The following is a 14,157-nucleotide window of genomic DNA, read 5'->3' on the forward strand; positions in this document are numbered from 1 at the left end:
TTGCCAATGCTTTTCATGTCCCCTTTTGCTCTCCTAATTTCCTTTTTAAGGTCCCCCTACACATTCTATACTACTTCTGGGCTTCCACTGTTTTGAGCCCTCGGTATCTGCCTTTAGCCTCCCTTTTTCTCTTTATCCAATCCTGTATATCCGTCGACATCCAGGGTTCCCTGGATTTGCTGGTCCCATGCTTTATCTTTACTGGAATATGTTGGCTCTGTACTCTCCCTACTTCCTTCTTGAATGAGTCCCACTGCTCTGATGCCAATTTACCCAAAAGTAGCTGCTTTCAATCCACTCTGGCCAAATCATATCTGATCTTATTAAAATTGGCTTTCCCCCAATTTAGAGCTCTGATTTCTGGCTCATCCTCCTTTTCCATAACAACTTTGAATCTAACGGAGTTATGATCACTATCTGCAAAATGCTCCCCCAATGATACCCCTACCACTTGCCCGGCTTCATTCCCTAAAACTAAGTCCAGGACCAATGTTGGCAGTAGCCTGAGTAGGACACCATTTTCTCTCTCCTCCACCCCAATCTCTTGGATATAAAAGGTAGGTATTATGGCTAGGAGACACTAGGCAATAAGCAAACCAAGAATAAACATACCCCAAAAATATTTATACAAAAAAAAATCACTCATACCTCATTCAATTGCTTCCTAAGCTCCAGAATCCTATCCATAATGACATCTATAGATAGGTAATAGTGGGGGATGGTCTGCTTGGACTGCATAAGACGCTGAGCTATGATCTAATGGTAAAACATAAATGAAGGAGTTAGTGAATGAAAAACAGAATGAGACATACATTTCTCTGTTGCGTCCATTTCACTTTCAAACCAGTCACAATTCTGTCAATAGTATCTTGCCTTTCGTATATTGGAGATAGGAATGTCTGTAAATGTTCCAGTAGGTACAGGTGCTATCCCAGGAGCAGCTGGAGTCGGAGCCTGCAAAAAATAACAGGCAAATTACAGTTAAGTATGTTAAACCATGTGGTATTGCACACTAGAAAAGGCAGCTAAAATCTATTCAATAATGTGTTACATGTGTCACACTTTAATTCTATGCTTTCTGAATTAACTGCTGAAAATTTCAGCCAAGAAAAAAAAACTTACTCCACTGTCTCTAGGCAGGTTACAAAATTCTTTCTCCATCCCACAAATTGCCTGCTTTGATCACTCATCATTTTTACGTATGACGTTTGCGAAGCATATGTCATATCCTGCCACACACTGAACAACTTCATGGGAAATGTGTCAGTGGCATTTATAATGCAAGCAGCTGGAAGGAACATATATAACTTTTTTTTATATTATTAATTCTTAGGATGTGAGCATCACTGGCAAGGCCAGTATTTCTTGCCCATCCCTTATTGTCCTTGAGAAGGTGGTGATGAGCTTCTTTCTTGAACCTCTGTAGTCTATATTGTGTCGGTACACCTACAGCGCTATTGTAGTGGTTTGATGCAACTGACCGGCTGCACCATTTCAGAAGACAGTTAAGAATCAACCACATTGCTTTGGGTCTGGAGTTACATGTAGGCCAGACCAGGTAAGGATGGCAGATTTCCTTTCCTGATGGCAACCGGCTGGATTTTTACGGTAGTTTCATGATCATTAATGAGACCAGTATTTTATTCCCATTAATTGAATTTAAACCCCCCCCAAGCTGCCGTGGGGAGATTTGAGAGCATTAGTCCAGGCCACTGGATTACTACTCTGTGACATTACCACTGTGCTACCATCCCACTTTCAACATTATTCAATTCCTACCATAACCTATTAGTGAAGTTCATAGTTACAAACATACGAATTAGGAGGAGTAGGCCATTTGACCCCTCAAGCCTGCTCCAACATTTAATAAGATCATGACTGGTCAATTTATGGTCTCTACTTTTCTGCCTACCCCTATTATCCTTTGACTCCCTTTTCAATCAAGAATCTAACTAACTCAGCCTTAAAAATATTCAATAGCCCTGCCTCCACTGCTCCCTGAGGAAGTGAATTCCACAGACTCTCAGAGCAAAAATTTCTCTTCATCTCCAACCTAAATGTGAGATCCCCTATTTTTAAACTCTGCCCCTTAGTTCTAGTCTCTCCATCAGGGGAAATATCCTTTCGACATCCACCCTGTCAACTCCCCTCAGGATTTTACATGTTTCATTAAGGTCACCTCTCATTCTTCTAAACTCCAATGGATACAGGCCCAACCTGTCAAACCTTTCCTCATAAGGCAACCCCTTCATCCCAAGAACAGTCGAATGAACTTTCTCTACACTCTTCTAATGCAATTAATCCTTTCTTAAATGAGACCAAAACTATACACAGTACTAACCAATTCCTTGTACAACTGTAGTAAAAATTCCCTACTTTTATATTCCATTCCCCTGCAATAAGTGACAACATTCCACTTGCCTTCCTAATCACTTGCTATACCTGCATACTAACTTTTTGTGATTCATGTCCCAGGACACCAAGATCCCTCTGTACTGGACAGTTCTGAAATATCTCTCCATTTAAATAATATACTGCTCTACTATTCTTCTCATCAAAGTGGACAAGTTTACATTCTCCCCACATTATACTCCAACCGTCAAATTTTTGCCCATTCATTTAATCTATGTATATCTCTTTGCAGACTCATGTCCTCTTCACAACTTACTCTCCAACAAACTTTGTCTTATCAGCAAATTTATCAAACATACGTTTGGTTCCTTCCTCCAAGTCATTAAAAAGATTGTAATTAGTTGAGGCTCCAGCACTGTGGCACTCCACTCGTTAGATCTTGCCAACCCAACAATGACCCATTTATGCTTACTCTGTTTCCTATTAGATAACCATTCCTCTTAACCATGCTAATTTTGATAGAAGTCAGTTACCAATACGTCTTTCTCATTGTTACCGTTAGCTACCATAACACTATCAATAGAATTCACTAGTATGAACGTCAAAGCACTCCATCTCTCTTTTCATCAGATTGTAATCCTTTAACACTGATGTCTTGAAAGTTTTGTAGTTATTTCAAGACCATTATGAGCAATGTTAATACTTTTAAAATACCATAATGTAAAATATTGTTTTAATCTCACTCTAACATTAACTAGGACCACTACTTTAGAGTCAGTCAGTAACCAAACACTAGGCTATCCAACGTACATTTGTCACAGCTCACAAAGATCAATTTGCTAGAGAATTCTGCAACAATTCCAAAACTCTCTTTTGTATTCGCCCCCCAAATCAGGCATGATCTCATTAAATGGCAGAACAGACTCGAGGGGCAAATGGCTTACCCCTGGTCCCACTTAATAAATCCAGTCCAATATATGAATATTTACTATTCTGGAATCAGAAACATTGGGGACTGCAGCAATAAACTTATCCCACATCTCTTCCATCTTTAGAAGTGAAATCACCTCATTCTTCTATAGTAGATTCAGTACCAAGTATCCAAGGCTTAATTGCACAGTCCAAAAATGTGAACTATAATGGGAAATATGCTAGCAGCAGATTTCAACCAAATATTACCGCAGCCAGTAAAATCTTTTCTTTTCATACAGTATCAGATCTGCAAGTCAGTAGAGTTGACTTATTTAGAATTATTTATAAAAAAAAACATACTGGGGCTGCCTTCGAAGGCACAAACGAGTCAACATCCTTTTTCCTGATTTGTCCATCTGGTCCAGTACCTAAGTAAAGAAAATACACCATGAATTTAGAGCACAAACATCAATTTTAGATCAGTCCAAGTGATGGTTGGTAATGTTTTACATGCCTTTTCAATGATAGCTGAATTTTTATTCATCCTTAGTTATAAATTCATTGCAATATATTCAACTCTGCTTTACTTTTGCAAAAGCATAACACAATCACTTTTCCTAGCTAGTGATGAGGAGGCTATGGTACTGACGAAGCAAAGTCTAGTTTATTTTAAAAAGAACCCATTAAAATCTTAACACTTTAAAAAATAAAGATACATCTCAAATGTGCCAAAAACACTTCACTTGGAAGTACAGTGACTGTTGTACAGCCAAGTACAGTGGACATTTCATACACAGCAAGGTCCTACAAACAGCAAACGAGATGAATTTGTTTTTGGCAGTATTAGCTGAGGACTGCCAACCATAAAGCTAAGAGAACTCCCTGTGCTTCTGTGAAGTGTGCTGTGGAATCCTTTACTTCTATCTGAACAGGCAGTTATGATCTTATCTTAATATCTTAACAACCTTTGACAACACAACACTACCTCAATATAGTAGAATGTAAGCCAAATTCAGAAGTAGTCCTGAACTCTCATATTTCTGACTTTGCGACAAAACTCCAGCCAACTGAATCAAGCTATTGATATATGCTCTGGGTATAAACAATCTGCTATGACTATTATAGCATTTCAAAATATACCAACCCCAATGCAGTTAAACATAACCAACTATATTTCAATTTTAATGCAACTTACCTCTAACTTGTTTGAGGTCAATGCCCTTGTCAGCTGCCAATTTTTTTGCCAAAGGGCTGGCAAAGACTCGGCCTTTGGGATCTCTAGACTTGATTGGGGGAGATACAGTTGGTGCTGCCACAGGCTGTTGTGCGAGAGGTGCAGCCTGCAACAAATTTCACAAGTTTGGCTGAGCAAACTAATCTTATCACCCCTTTAAACAAGAGACATAAGCTGACAGTTTTTACTGTGTAACATGGTTCATTAGGGGACAATACCTACAGTACAGGTAAAACTTTCTTTTCATTAAATTTATGAATACACCACTGTCTTTGGCATTTTATTATTAAGCCTCAATCCAAAATAGAAAAAGACAAGTTCCACGCAGGAAACTCTTCCAGCCATAATAAATACCCATTTTTGATGTAACAGAAAATCATCAATTCAGAATGTTAAATAGGCGGTGCATGTCAATTTGACTCACAGGTACAACAAAGATTAGGCACTTTATCTAGACTTGAAACGTGAGGAGTTAACAGAAAGTTTTATTTGAAATGCTGTGCCGGTAGCTCAGTAAGCTTATGCATCCAGTAGCTAAGCCATATAATCAAGGAAGTCCGAGGTTCAATCTTGAGCTGATCTCAACTAGCATTTGGGGTGTTGCGATTGGTTTTAGTGCCCTGGTCAGGGAAAGGCAAAATTAACCTGAATTCACACTGCTGATCTCAAACTAACAATCCCTGGATATCACGTGAGAGAATAATGATTCACCTCTCGTTGAACAGCCTGACAGATACAGTCAAGGTTCACACACAAACAACAAGCACTTAGACATAAAAACAAAAAAACTGCGAATGCTGGAAATCCAAAACAAAAACAGAATTACCTGGAAAAACTCAGCAGGTCTGGCAGCATCGGCGGAGAAGAAAAGAGTTGACATTTCGAGTCCTCATGACCCTCAAGACTCGAAATGTCAACTCTTTTCTTCTCTGCCGATGCTGCCAGACCTGCTGAGTTTTTCCAGGTAATTCTATTTTTGTTTTGGATTTCCAGCATCCGCAGTTTTTTGTTTTTATCTATTGTAAATACCAAATGACCGCCAGAGTTTGAACATGGATGGGAGGGGACGGGGGGAGGGGGAGCTGATTTCAGATGATTTGAAGCACGAATGTTACTCCTGTAGATCTGTATAGTATGGGTTCTTACTTGAGGTGGCGGTGGAGGAGGTTGTGGCTTAATATCAGCAACTCCAGTTTCCACATAATCAGCAAATGCTGGAATGTCCGACTCCTTCTCTACAATGATGCACAGTGATGTCCCAAGAGGAACGTCCCGTGTACCCTCAGCTATTAGAATCTTGGCCAAATAACCTTCTTCCATTACTTCAAAACCTAAGGAAACACAATGGATTGTCCATAATACAGTATTATAATAAAGCTTATTTGGTCAATTGGCTTATAGGGCATTCTAACCACAACAAACTCGGAAAACAAAAAATCTCTAAATTACTTTTCTGGAAACACCATGAATTATATTATCACATTTTTGTTATATGCTGCTTATCTTTGAACACAACTTTGGAAATGTTTAATTTTTTTTCATAAAATAAACTATGTAAGTATCAATAATTACCACATTGTCATGTTACAATTTTGTTTAATATCTCCCTACGCTGTCATCCCCAATCTTTACACTCCACATACAATGAGACAAGTCAAATCTAATCTCCCAACATACAGCATAACAGTGTCTAAAATCATATTAGAGCATGAGAGCATGGTGTGCACAAACTAGAATGAGTTCAAGTCCCCAAACTCATAGGCTACTTTTACTGCTTTTAAAGTTTCGTTCAGTGTCCAAAATTGAAGTTCCTAAGTGCACAATATTTCACTCAAGCTAAACTCACAATGGTTCAAGTCAATGCATACCTATTGTTGCTTTGTCTGTTTCAATCTCTGCTATAAGGTCACCTTCACGCAACTTCTCACCAACTTTCTTCTCCCATCGTTGAACAGTGCCCACTGTCATCGTTGGAGAAAGAGCAGGCAAGACAATCTGCAAATAATTACCACAAGCTGAAATTTTAGACTTGTAGATTAAGACATAATGCAGTGTTTCACAGCTCAATTTTAAATGAAATCAAGGCATTTTGAAACCTGACTGAAAAGGTTATTTTAAGTTTAAAGTTACAACATCCTATAGTCAATTGTGATTAAAAAAAGGCTAAATAAAGTTAAACTGGAAATTAAATCATTGGTGTATGGTACTGAAATTTGCCACATTTTGTCTCTTTTACTTATTATTCTGCATACAGTCAAGTCAGAATACATTCCGTTATAACCAGTAAAGAGGCAGGATAAATCAAAACTTCTAGGCACTAAAGTATTATTCACAATACAGTTCCCCAACTTACTACTGCCATTTCGATAAATTTCTTAAATATATATCCCATATTAAACATTAATCAATTTTTCAATTTGCATGCAAATAATTCGCTTCCAAATTGACCCATTTGCTAAGAATGTTAAAAACCAGGCCACTAACTCACAGACTTTTAAACGTCTATAATTGAGTGTTTTCCACTGTTTTGGAGCTATGTCACAAACACATCAACCTTCAATAAGAAAAATTGGTTAGTGTCCCGGACAATCCAACAGCAACTTTCATTTATAAAGCGCCTTTAATGTGGTGAAAAATCTCTAGGTGCCTCACAGGAGCGTTATGAAACAAAATTTGACAGTGACTTACATCAGGAGATATTATTGCACGGTTTGGTCAGAGTACATTTTAGGGAGCATCTTAAAGGACAGAAGAGGGTGGTGAGGATTAGGGTTGGAATTCCAGGGCCTTGACAGCTGAAGGCACAGCCAAACAATTAAAATCAGGAACCAGAATTGGAGGAGTGCAGGATCTTGGAGGGCGGTGGGACTGGAGGAGATTAGAGATTAGGAGGGGGGAAGGCAATGGAGGAGTTTGAAAACAAGGATGAGAATTTTTTAAAATTGTAATGTTGTTTAACCAAGAGCCAGCACAGGGACGATGGGTGAACAGGACTTGGTGTGAGTGAGGACATGGACAGCAGATTTTTGGATAAAATCATGTTTGTAGATTGTAAATTGTGGGAAATCAGTCAGAAGTGTATTGTAATATTCAAGTCCCAAGGTAATAAAGAAATGAATGAGGGTTGCAGCAGCAGATGAGCCAAGGTAGGCGTGAAGCCAGGAAGCAGGCAATCTTAGTGATAGCATTATGTGGTCAAGAATTCATATTAAGGTCAGATACAAGGTTCCAATCAATCCGGCTCATTCTCAGACAGTTCTCAGGGAAAGGGATGGCATCAACAGTTAGGGAACAGTATGAGGTGGGGACCAAAAATAAGGGCTTCAGTCATCCCATTATTTAGTTGGAGGAAATTTCTGTTCATCCAGTGTTGAATGTTGGATAAGCAGATTTTTTAGTTGATAATTTAGTTGCAGTGAAGGAACGAGAGGTAGTGGTGAGGTAGAGAGGCAGCATCAGTTGGAAACCAACGTTGTGTTTTAGGATGTCATCGTAGAGAACGGCATGTCAATGAGAAACAGGAAGGAGCTAAGGATAGATCAGAGGTAACGCTTTGTATGCAGTCCCACCCAACTGGACGATGATGAACAGAGTTTGGAGGAGGATAGTGTTATCAACCATGTCAAAGGTTGTGAACAACGAGAAGGGATAGTTACCACAGTCACAGCTAGATAGGATGCAACTTGTGACTTTGTTAAGAACTGTTTTGGTTCTGCGGCAAGGACAAGAACCTGATCTAAGGGATTCAAACATGGAGTTCCAGATAAGATAGGACCAAATTTGAGAGGCGACATGTTCTGGAGAGAGGTGATGAAAGCAAATTTGAAGATGATCGTAGAATAATGAACAGTCTTGACAGACAAGAGCAGGATATCATATTGCATTTGGTCTGCGCCAAATCTGGTGGTAAATGGCCAACCCGGCTGTCTGTGATATCTGTTCAAGACTGGGTCCTGGTAGAACAGCCAGGCAGAGAGACAGAGTAATCGGTTTAAAGGGAACTAGGGCAAAGGTGAAGGTGAGAGTATGGTTCAGCGGATTGGTGCCTGCAGAAATATCTTGGTGATTTGAGGGCCAAAGGCTAAATAATTAGGATTTTGAAAGTGCAGCTGTAAATGAATTGGGAGAATATTTTCCAGTGGTAAACACATGGCCTTTTCTATGACTGACAAGTTGGAATTGATGAGGCCACGTGGGACGGTAAGGTCAAGGAGTCCAAACTGACCTAATACAGAGTTTGAAGAACTGCTCACACTTCAATTTTCTTTTTGCTCACCTTCATGTGGGAAGGATAAGAACTGCCTGGAGCTTTGGGTGGAGATGAGGGTGTGGAAGGGGTTGCAGCAGCTGCTGGGGCTGTTGGGGCAGAAGCTGCTGCCGCTGCATCTGGAGTGTAATCCTTAAAAGCTTCAATATCCTCAGGTCTAGACAACACAAGCGACAGAGAGATGTTTACACTTGGTGTCATAGTTTAATAGCAACATGGATGGTACAGACAGTGTAGACTTAACTCAACAAAGATACAAGATAAGATGGTATAAGCCCATGTAATCAATTAAGCCCATCCTATCAGACATGGTACAACTTTCACATCAACTCTGTATCTATCCATCCCTCTGCCATCATAAGATCACACAGCAAAAAGCTCAAAACAAAACCACCATTGGCAAATTTAGGAAAAGAAACTTTGGGAAATTCCCCTCGGCCTCATGGCAAACAAGCAAGTTCCAAGCCACAATGGTAACATCCAATACACAACATACAGATTTTGGCTTTCAGCCTAGACTCAGTGGGAAAAATCTCACCTGAGTCAGAAAGTTGTGGGTTCAAGTTCCCTTCCAGGGCTTGAGCACCAAATCCAGGATGACACTTCAGTGTGGTGCTGAGGGGGTGCCATCTTTCAGATGCGACATTAAACCAAGTAATTGTCTGTCCTCTCAGATGGATATAAAAGATCCAATGGCGTAATTCAAAAAATAGTGGGGGAGTCCACCCAGTGTCCTGGCCAATTATTTACCCCTTAATCAAGATCACCTTGATGTGCACAAATTGCCTGCCGAGGTTTCCCTAATTTACAAACAGTCACTACACCTCAAAAGTGCTGTGAACGCACTTTGGGGCATCCTGAGGACATGAAAGGTATTATGACTCTCAGCATGGCTCACTTATGCACTCTAGAAGCTACATATATTCACACACAGGGCCCTGTCCTTTGCAAGCAGAAAGAACATGTCCACACATTGCACCTTTATCAACTAAACAAAAGCTTGGGGAACAGCCATTCCCTGGTTCATTCCCCATGGCAACGCCTTGACCAGAGTCGACTTGCCTGGTTTGAATTTAAACAAAAGCTTGGCAGTTAACTGTTCCCTGGTTCATTCTCCATGGCAACGCCTCTACCAATCAGAGTCCACTTGCCAAACAATCAGCACCCTCTTCTCATGCAGTATAAATTGTTGTTCCCACTGAGATTTGGTATTCTTGCGATTCTGTCCTGATAAGTGCAAGATGACAGCATGTCTCTTTTTTCAGCAAAGGCATTATATAAATGCACATTCTTTAAAATTTACCACAATGTATTATTGTAATGACTTTAATGCAGAAAAAAATTCCCAAAGCACTATAAGGAAAATGGATGTCTGGCCAAGGGAAATCAGGTTAGCTGGAATGACCAAAAGCTGGTCAGGGAAAGGATTTCAAGAGGGTCTTAGCAGAGAGGGAGGTGGCGTTTAGGGAGGGAATGGAACCATGTAGTTCATGGCACAGTCACCAATGGCAGTGGAAAAGATGCACAGAAGGCAGGATTTAGTGTAGCATAGAATGTGGACTGCATTTTTGGTGGGGTTGAAGATGATGGTTTTGGCCTTCCCAACTTTTAGCTGCAGGAAGTTATAACTCACTCAAGAATTGGACCCAATTCTCTTCTCATCCAACAGACACGTATGCATTTTCTAGCAGGTGTCTCTGCTTACTGATTAGAAGCAGGAACTTTGGCTCTTTCCTTCTGCTTGTCAGTTTACACCGAGATTGGTTGTAGCTACTCAACGGTTGCTGCAACTGAAATGAGTTAACTTAGCATGCAACCCGGCTTTTAATTTTCCTTTTCGTGAGGATGTTTCATGATAAGGAGATGTGGAAAATCACATTCAAAAATGAAAAGTGCACAGCATGCTGGAACACACAAATGAAAGCTACTTTAATCACTGTTAACTTTAATTTTGTTGATTTAATGGTGCAGTAAGAGTAAATCAGAAGGCCAAATTTGAAAATTCTACATATTCATAAAATTACAGACCTCCATTTCAGGTGTTCTTTATGCAAACATGTTCTGGCTCAATTAAGAGTTTGAGGTATCTGTAATTATCAAACTTTGTTTGTCCTGCTTCTGTATTATATTTCAATTCAGCTTTACACATTTTGGTTATACATTAAGTGTATCCATTCTGTCTGTCAACTGTTTAAAATGTAGAAACTTATTGCTTAGTTTGTGCTAGCAGAGATTGGATTGCAACTTTTATCCCAAAGTTTGCCTGCTTTATTACAAATTCTGATAAGCATGACTGAATAATATTAATGACAATATTCTTTGACTAACTCCCATTGCAAAACAGCTTGCTGTGTGTCTTAATATTTAACTTCTGCTTTGCAGTTTAGCATAGTATCATGGTTTTGGATCACAATCAAGAAATGAGTTTGTACACAATGGAGATGCCTTGCTGTCATTACAACGACAACATATTTGCATAGTATCTTTAAAGTAATAAAATGCCCAAGGTGCTTCATAGGACAGAAACAATGAAGATTCTTGAGGATAGTACAATGTAATTGGAGGTTTAATGCAGTGTCCTGAACACTTAAGTTCTCATACACCATGCTTTCAATTGTGCTAACACATGCAAGATGGAAAAGATAAGCTCTTCTTGAACGAATTAGTCAAGAGGAGTCACCTCAGGCTGTCCCTGTGCACCTCTTAACAGCTGGGGCAATTACTGGAGGCTGTCTAGCAACCTTTTCAAACAGGGAATAGTGAGAAGTCTAAAATGAGGAGGATGGAACCCTTAAAATGTTATTTGTTCTTAAAAGCACCTAGAACTTAACATTTACTTATAGCAGTAAACATACAACACAACTGTAGCAATCTGAATATGGTATATAAAAATATTCTATTGAATACAGAAATCACATGAGAGAAACCACGTACTGATACAGCGAGCGTGGAACATTATTTAGAACTATCTTCATGCTCACTTTTGAACTGTGATGCAGATGATCGTACCAAGTGGCACATCTCGGGTTCCTGCTTGCATTAGGATTTTCGCCATATAACATTCTTCCAGACTCTCGAAGCCTACAGTTGCCTTGTCTGTTTCCACCTTATGAGAAAATACACACATATTTTGATACACAAGAGAAAAGGAACACAATAATTCTGCAAAACAATGCCACTTTTATGTTTAAAATCAACTCTGGACAACTTTCCTCAGAATTGCTACCAGCTGGTTGGCATAAACTAGCCTTCCTGTAGGAAGCTGTTGGCTCTCAAGCTCAGAAGCCTATTAATATTTAACTTGTTGGCATTAATCTGATTTCATCATTTACACTATAATCCAGAATAGTTCTAAACGTTACAATGTTGCAAGCACTGCTTGACATATTTTGTAACATTTTGGGCTGACTGCTGATGACTGATAGACCATTGAGTGACAAGGATTAGCCACTTTATTTGCTCCCCATGCAAGCCTGTTCCTTTACCAAGTCTCTTCCTTTAAGGTCCCGCGCATAAGATTAATACACAAGTTAAGATCACACGGAGTTAGGGGTAATATATTAGCTTGGATAGAGGATTGGCTAACCAACAGAGAGTCAGGTTAAATGGGTCTTTTTCTGGATGGCAAACTTTAACTAGTGGGGCATCACAGAGTTCGGTCCTCAGGCCCCAACTATTTACAATCTATATTAATGACTTGCATTCAGGGATAGAAGGTACTATAGCTAAATTTGCAGATGACACCAAAATAGGTGGGAAAGTAAATTGCAATGAAGAAATAAGAAATTTACAAACGGATACGGACAGATTAGGTGAATGGGCCAAAATTTGGCAGATGGAGTTTAATGTGAATAAGTGTGAGGTTATCCATTTTAGTCGGAAGAATAAAAAGGCAACTTATTATTTAAATGGAGAGAAACTTCAGAATGCTTCAGTGCAGAGGGATCTGGGTGTCTTCATGCATGAATCGCTGAAAACTAGCATGTAGGTACAGCAGGTAATAAGGAAGGTATATGGAATTTTGGCATTTATTGCTAAAGTAATAGAGTATAAAAACAGGGAAGAGTTGTTGCAACTGTACAAAGCATTGGTGAGACTACACCTGGAGTATTGTGCAGTTTTTGTCCCCTTACTTGAGAAAGGATGTAGTTGTTTGGAGGCGGATCAGAGGAGGTTCACTAGATTTATTCCAGAGATGTGGGGCTTGTCTTATGAGGAAAGATTGAGCAGTTCAGGCCTATACTCGCTAGAGTTTAGAAGGATGAAAGGAGATCTAATTGAGGCATAAGAAGCTAAAGGGGGTAGACAAAGTAGACTTGGAGCGGATGTTTCCCCATTCTAGAACGAGAGGCCATAGTTTTAGGCTAAGGGGTGGTAGATTTAAATCAGAGATGAAGAGGAATTACTTTTCTCAAAGGGTCGTGAATCTGTGGAATTCACTACTTCAGAATGCCGTGGATGCTGGGTCGCTGAATAAATTTAAGGAGGAGATAGACAGATTTTTAATTAGTAATGGGCTGAAAGATTATGGGGAAAGGGCGGGAAATTGGAGTTGAGGCCGAAATGAGATCAGCCATGAACGTATTTGAATGTATGGTGGGGCAGGCTCAAGGGGCTGAATTGCCTACTCCTGCTCCTGGTTCTTATGTTCCATGAAGTCTCAGAATAGATTAGGGGAGGTGGTGGCACAATGGTATTGTCACTAGGCCAGTATTCCAGAGACCTAGGATAATGGTCTGGGGACCTGGGTTCAAATCCCACCAGAGATGATGGTGAAATTTGAAATAAAAATCTGGAATTAAAAGTTTAATGATGACCATGAAACCACTGCCGTTTGTTAAACACATCTGGTTCACTAATGCCCTTTAGGGAAGGAAAGTCTGCTGGCTGACATGTGACTCCAGACTCTTAAAAAAAAAATGCCCCCAGAGCAAGAGTAATATGGGTGCCTAGCCTGCGATGCCCACATCCCACAAATAATTTTAAAAAAAGATTGTGAATAAAAAGTCATTTGCATTTTACTGTCCTTTTGTTTTCTTGTTTTATAAAGCTAGTTTTATTTGTTCTTATCCGTAAAGTCAATAAAATGCAATAATTATCAACTCAGAACATTTTGCCTAAAAATATTATGACCTTGGATACTATTACATCAAAAACAAATACAAGAATGCAGTTTAAGCAATACATTATAGATAGTTATTATACAATTAGATTACTGACTGCATCTTAATTCTGGTTTTTCAGTGAATGTCATTAGAGGCCTGTGCAAGCTGTCAGTTCTTTTATAGAGTTTTGATTAGAAAAAATGAATTGGTATTAATAGGGCATCTTTCACATCCTCAGGATATCTCAAAGTGCTTCACAGCCAATTAAGTGTAGTTACAATTGTAGT

General features: G+C 39.4%; 1 protein-coding gene across 1 annotated transcript in view; it reads right to left on the reverse strand.

Moving 5' to 3' along the window:
• Nucleotides 1-14,157, reverse strand: part of dlat (dihydrolipoamide S-acetyltransferase (E2 component of pyruvate dehydrogenase complex)) — a 29,432-nt gene that overhangs the window by 9,304 nt on the left and 5,971 nt on the right. The window contains exons 3-10 of the mRNA XM_041174210.1: nt 11,747-11,871; nt 8,775-8,922; nt 6,367-6,493; nt 5,645-5,829; nt 4,460-4,604; nt 3,625-3,692; nt 874-954; nt 649-756 (exon numbers count right to left, since the gene is read on the reverse strand). Of these exons, the coding sequence (XP_041030144.1) occupies nt 649-756; nt 874-954; nt 3,625-3,692; nt 4,460-4,604; nt 5,645-5,829; nt 6,367-6,493; nt 8,775-8,922; nt 11,747-11,871 (987 nt within the window). The remainder of the gene's footprint in view (nt 1-648; nt 757-873; nt 955-3,624; nt 3,693-4,459; nt 4,605-5,644; nt 5,830-6,366; nt 6,494-8,774; nt 8,923-11,746; nt 11,872-14,157) is intronic.

This window comes from Carcharodon carcharias, chromosome 25 (assembly GCF_017639515.1).
Source record: "Carcharodon carcharias isolate sCarCar2 chromosome 25, sCarCar2.pri, whole genome shotgun sequence".
Taxonomy (NCBI): domain Eukaryota; kingdom Metazoa; phylum Chordata; class Chondrichthyes; order Lamniformes; family Lamnidae; genus Carcharodon; species Carcharodon carcharias.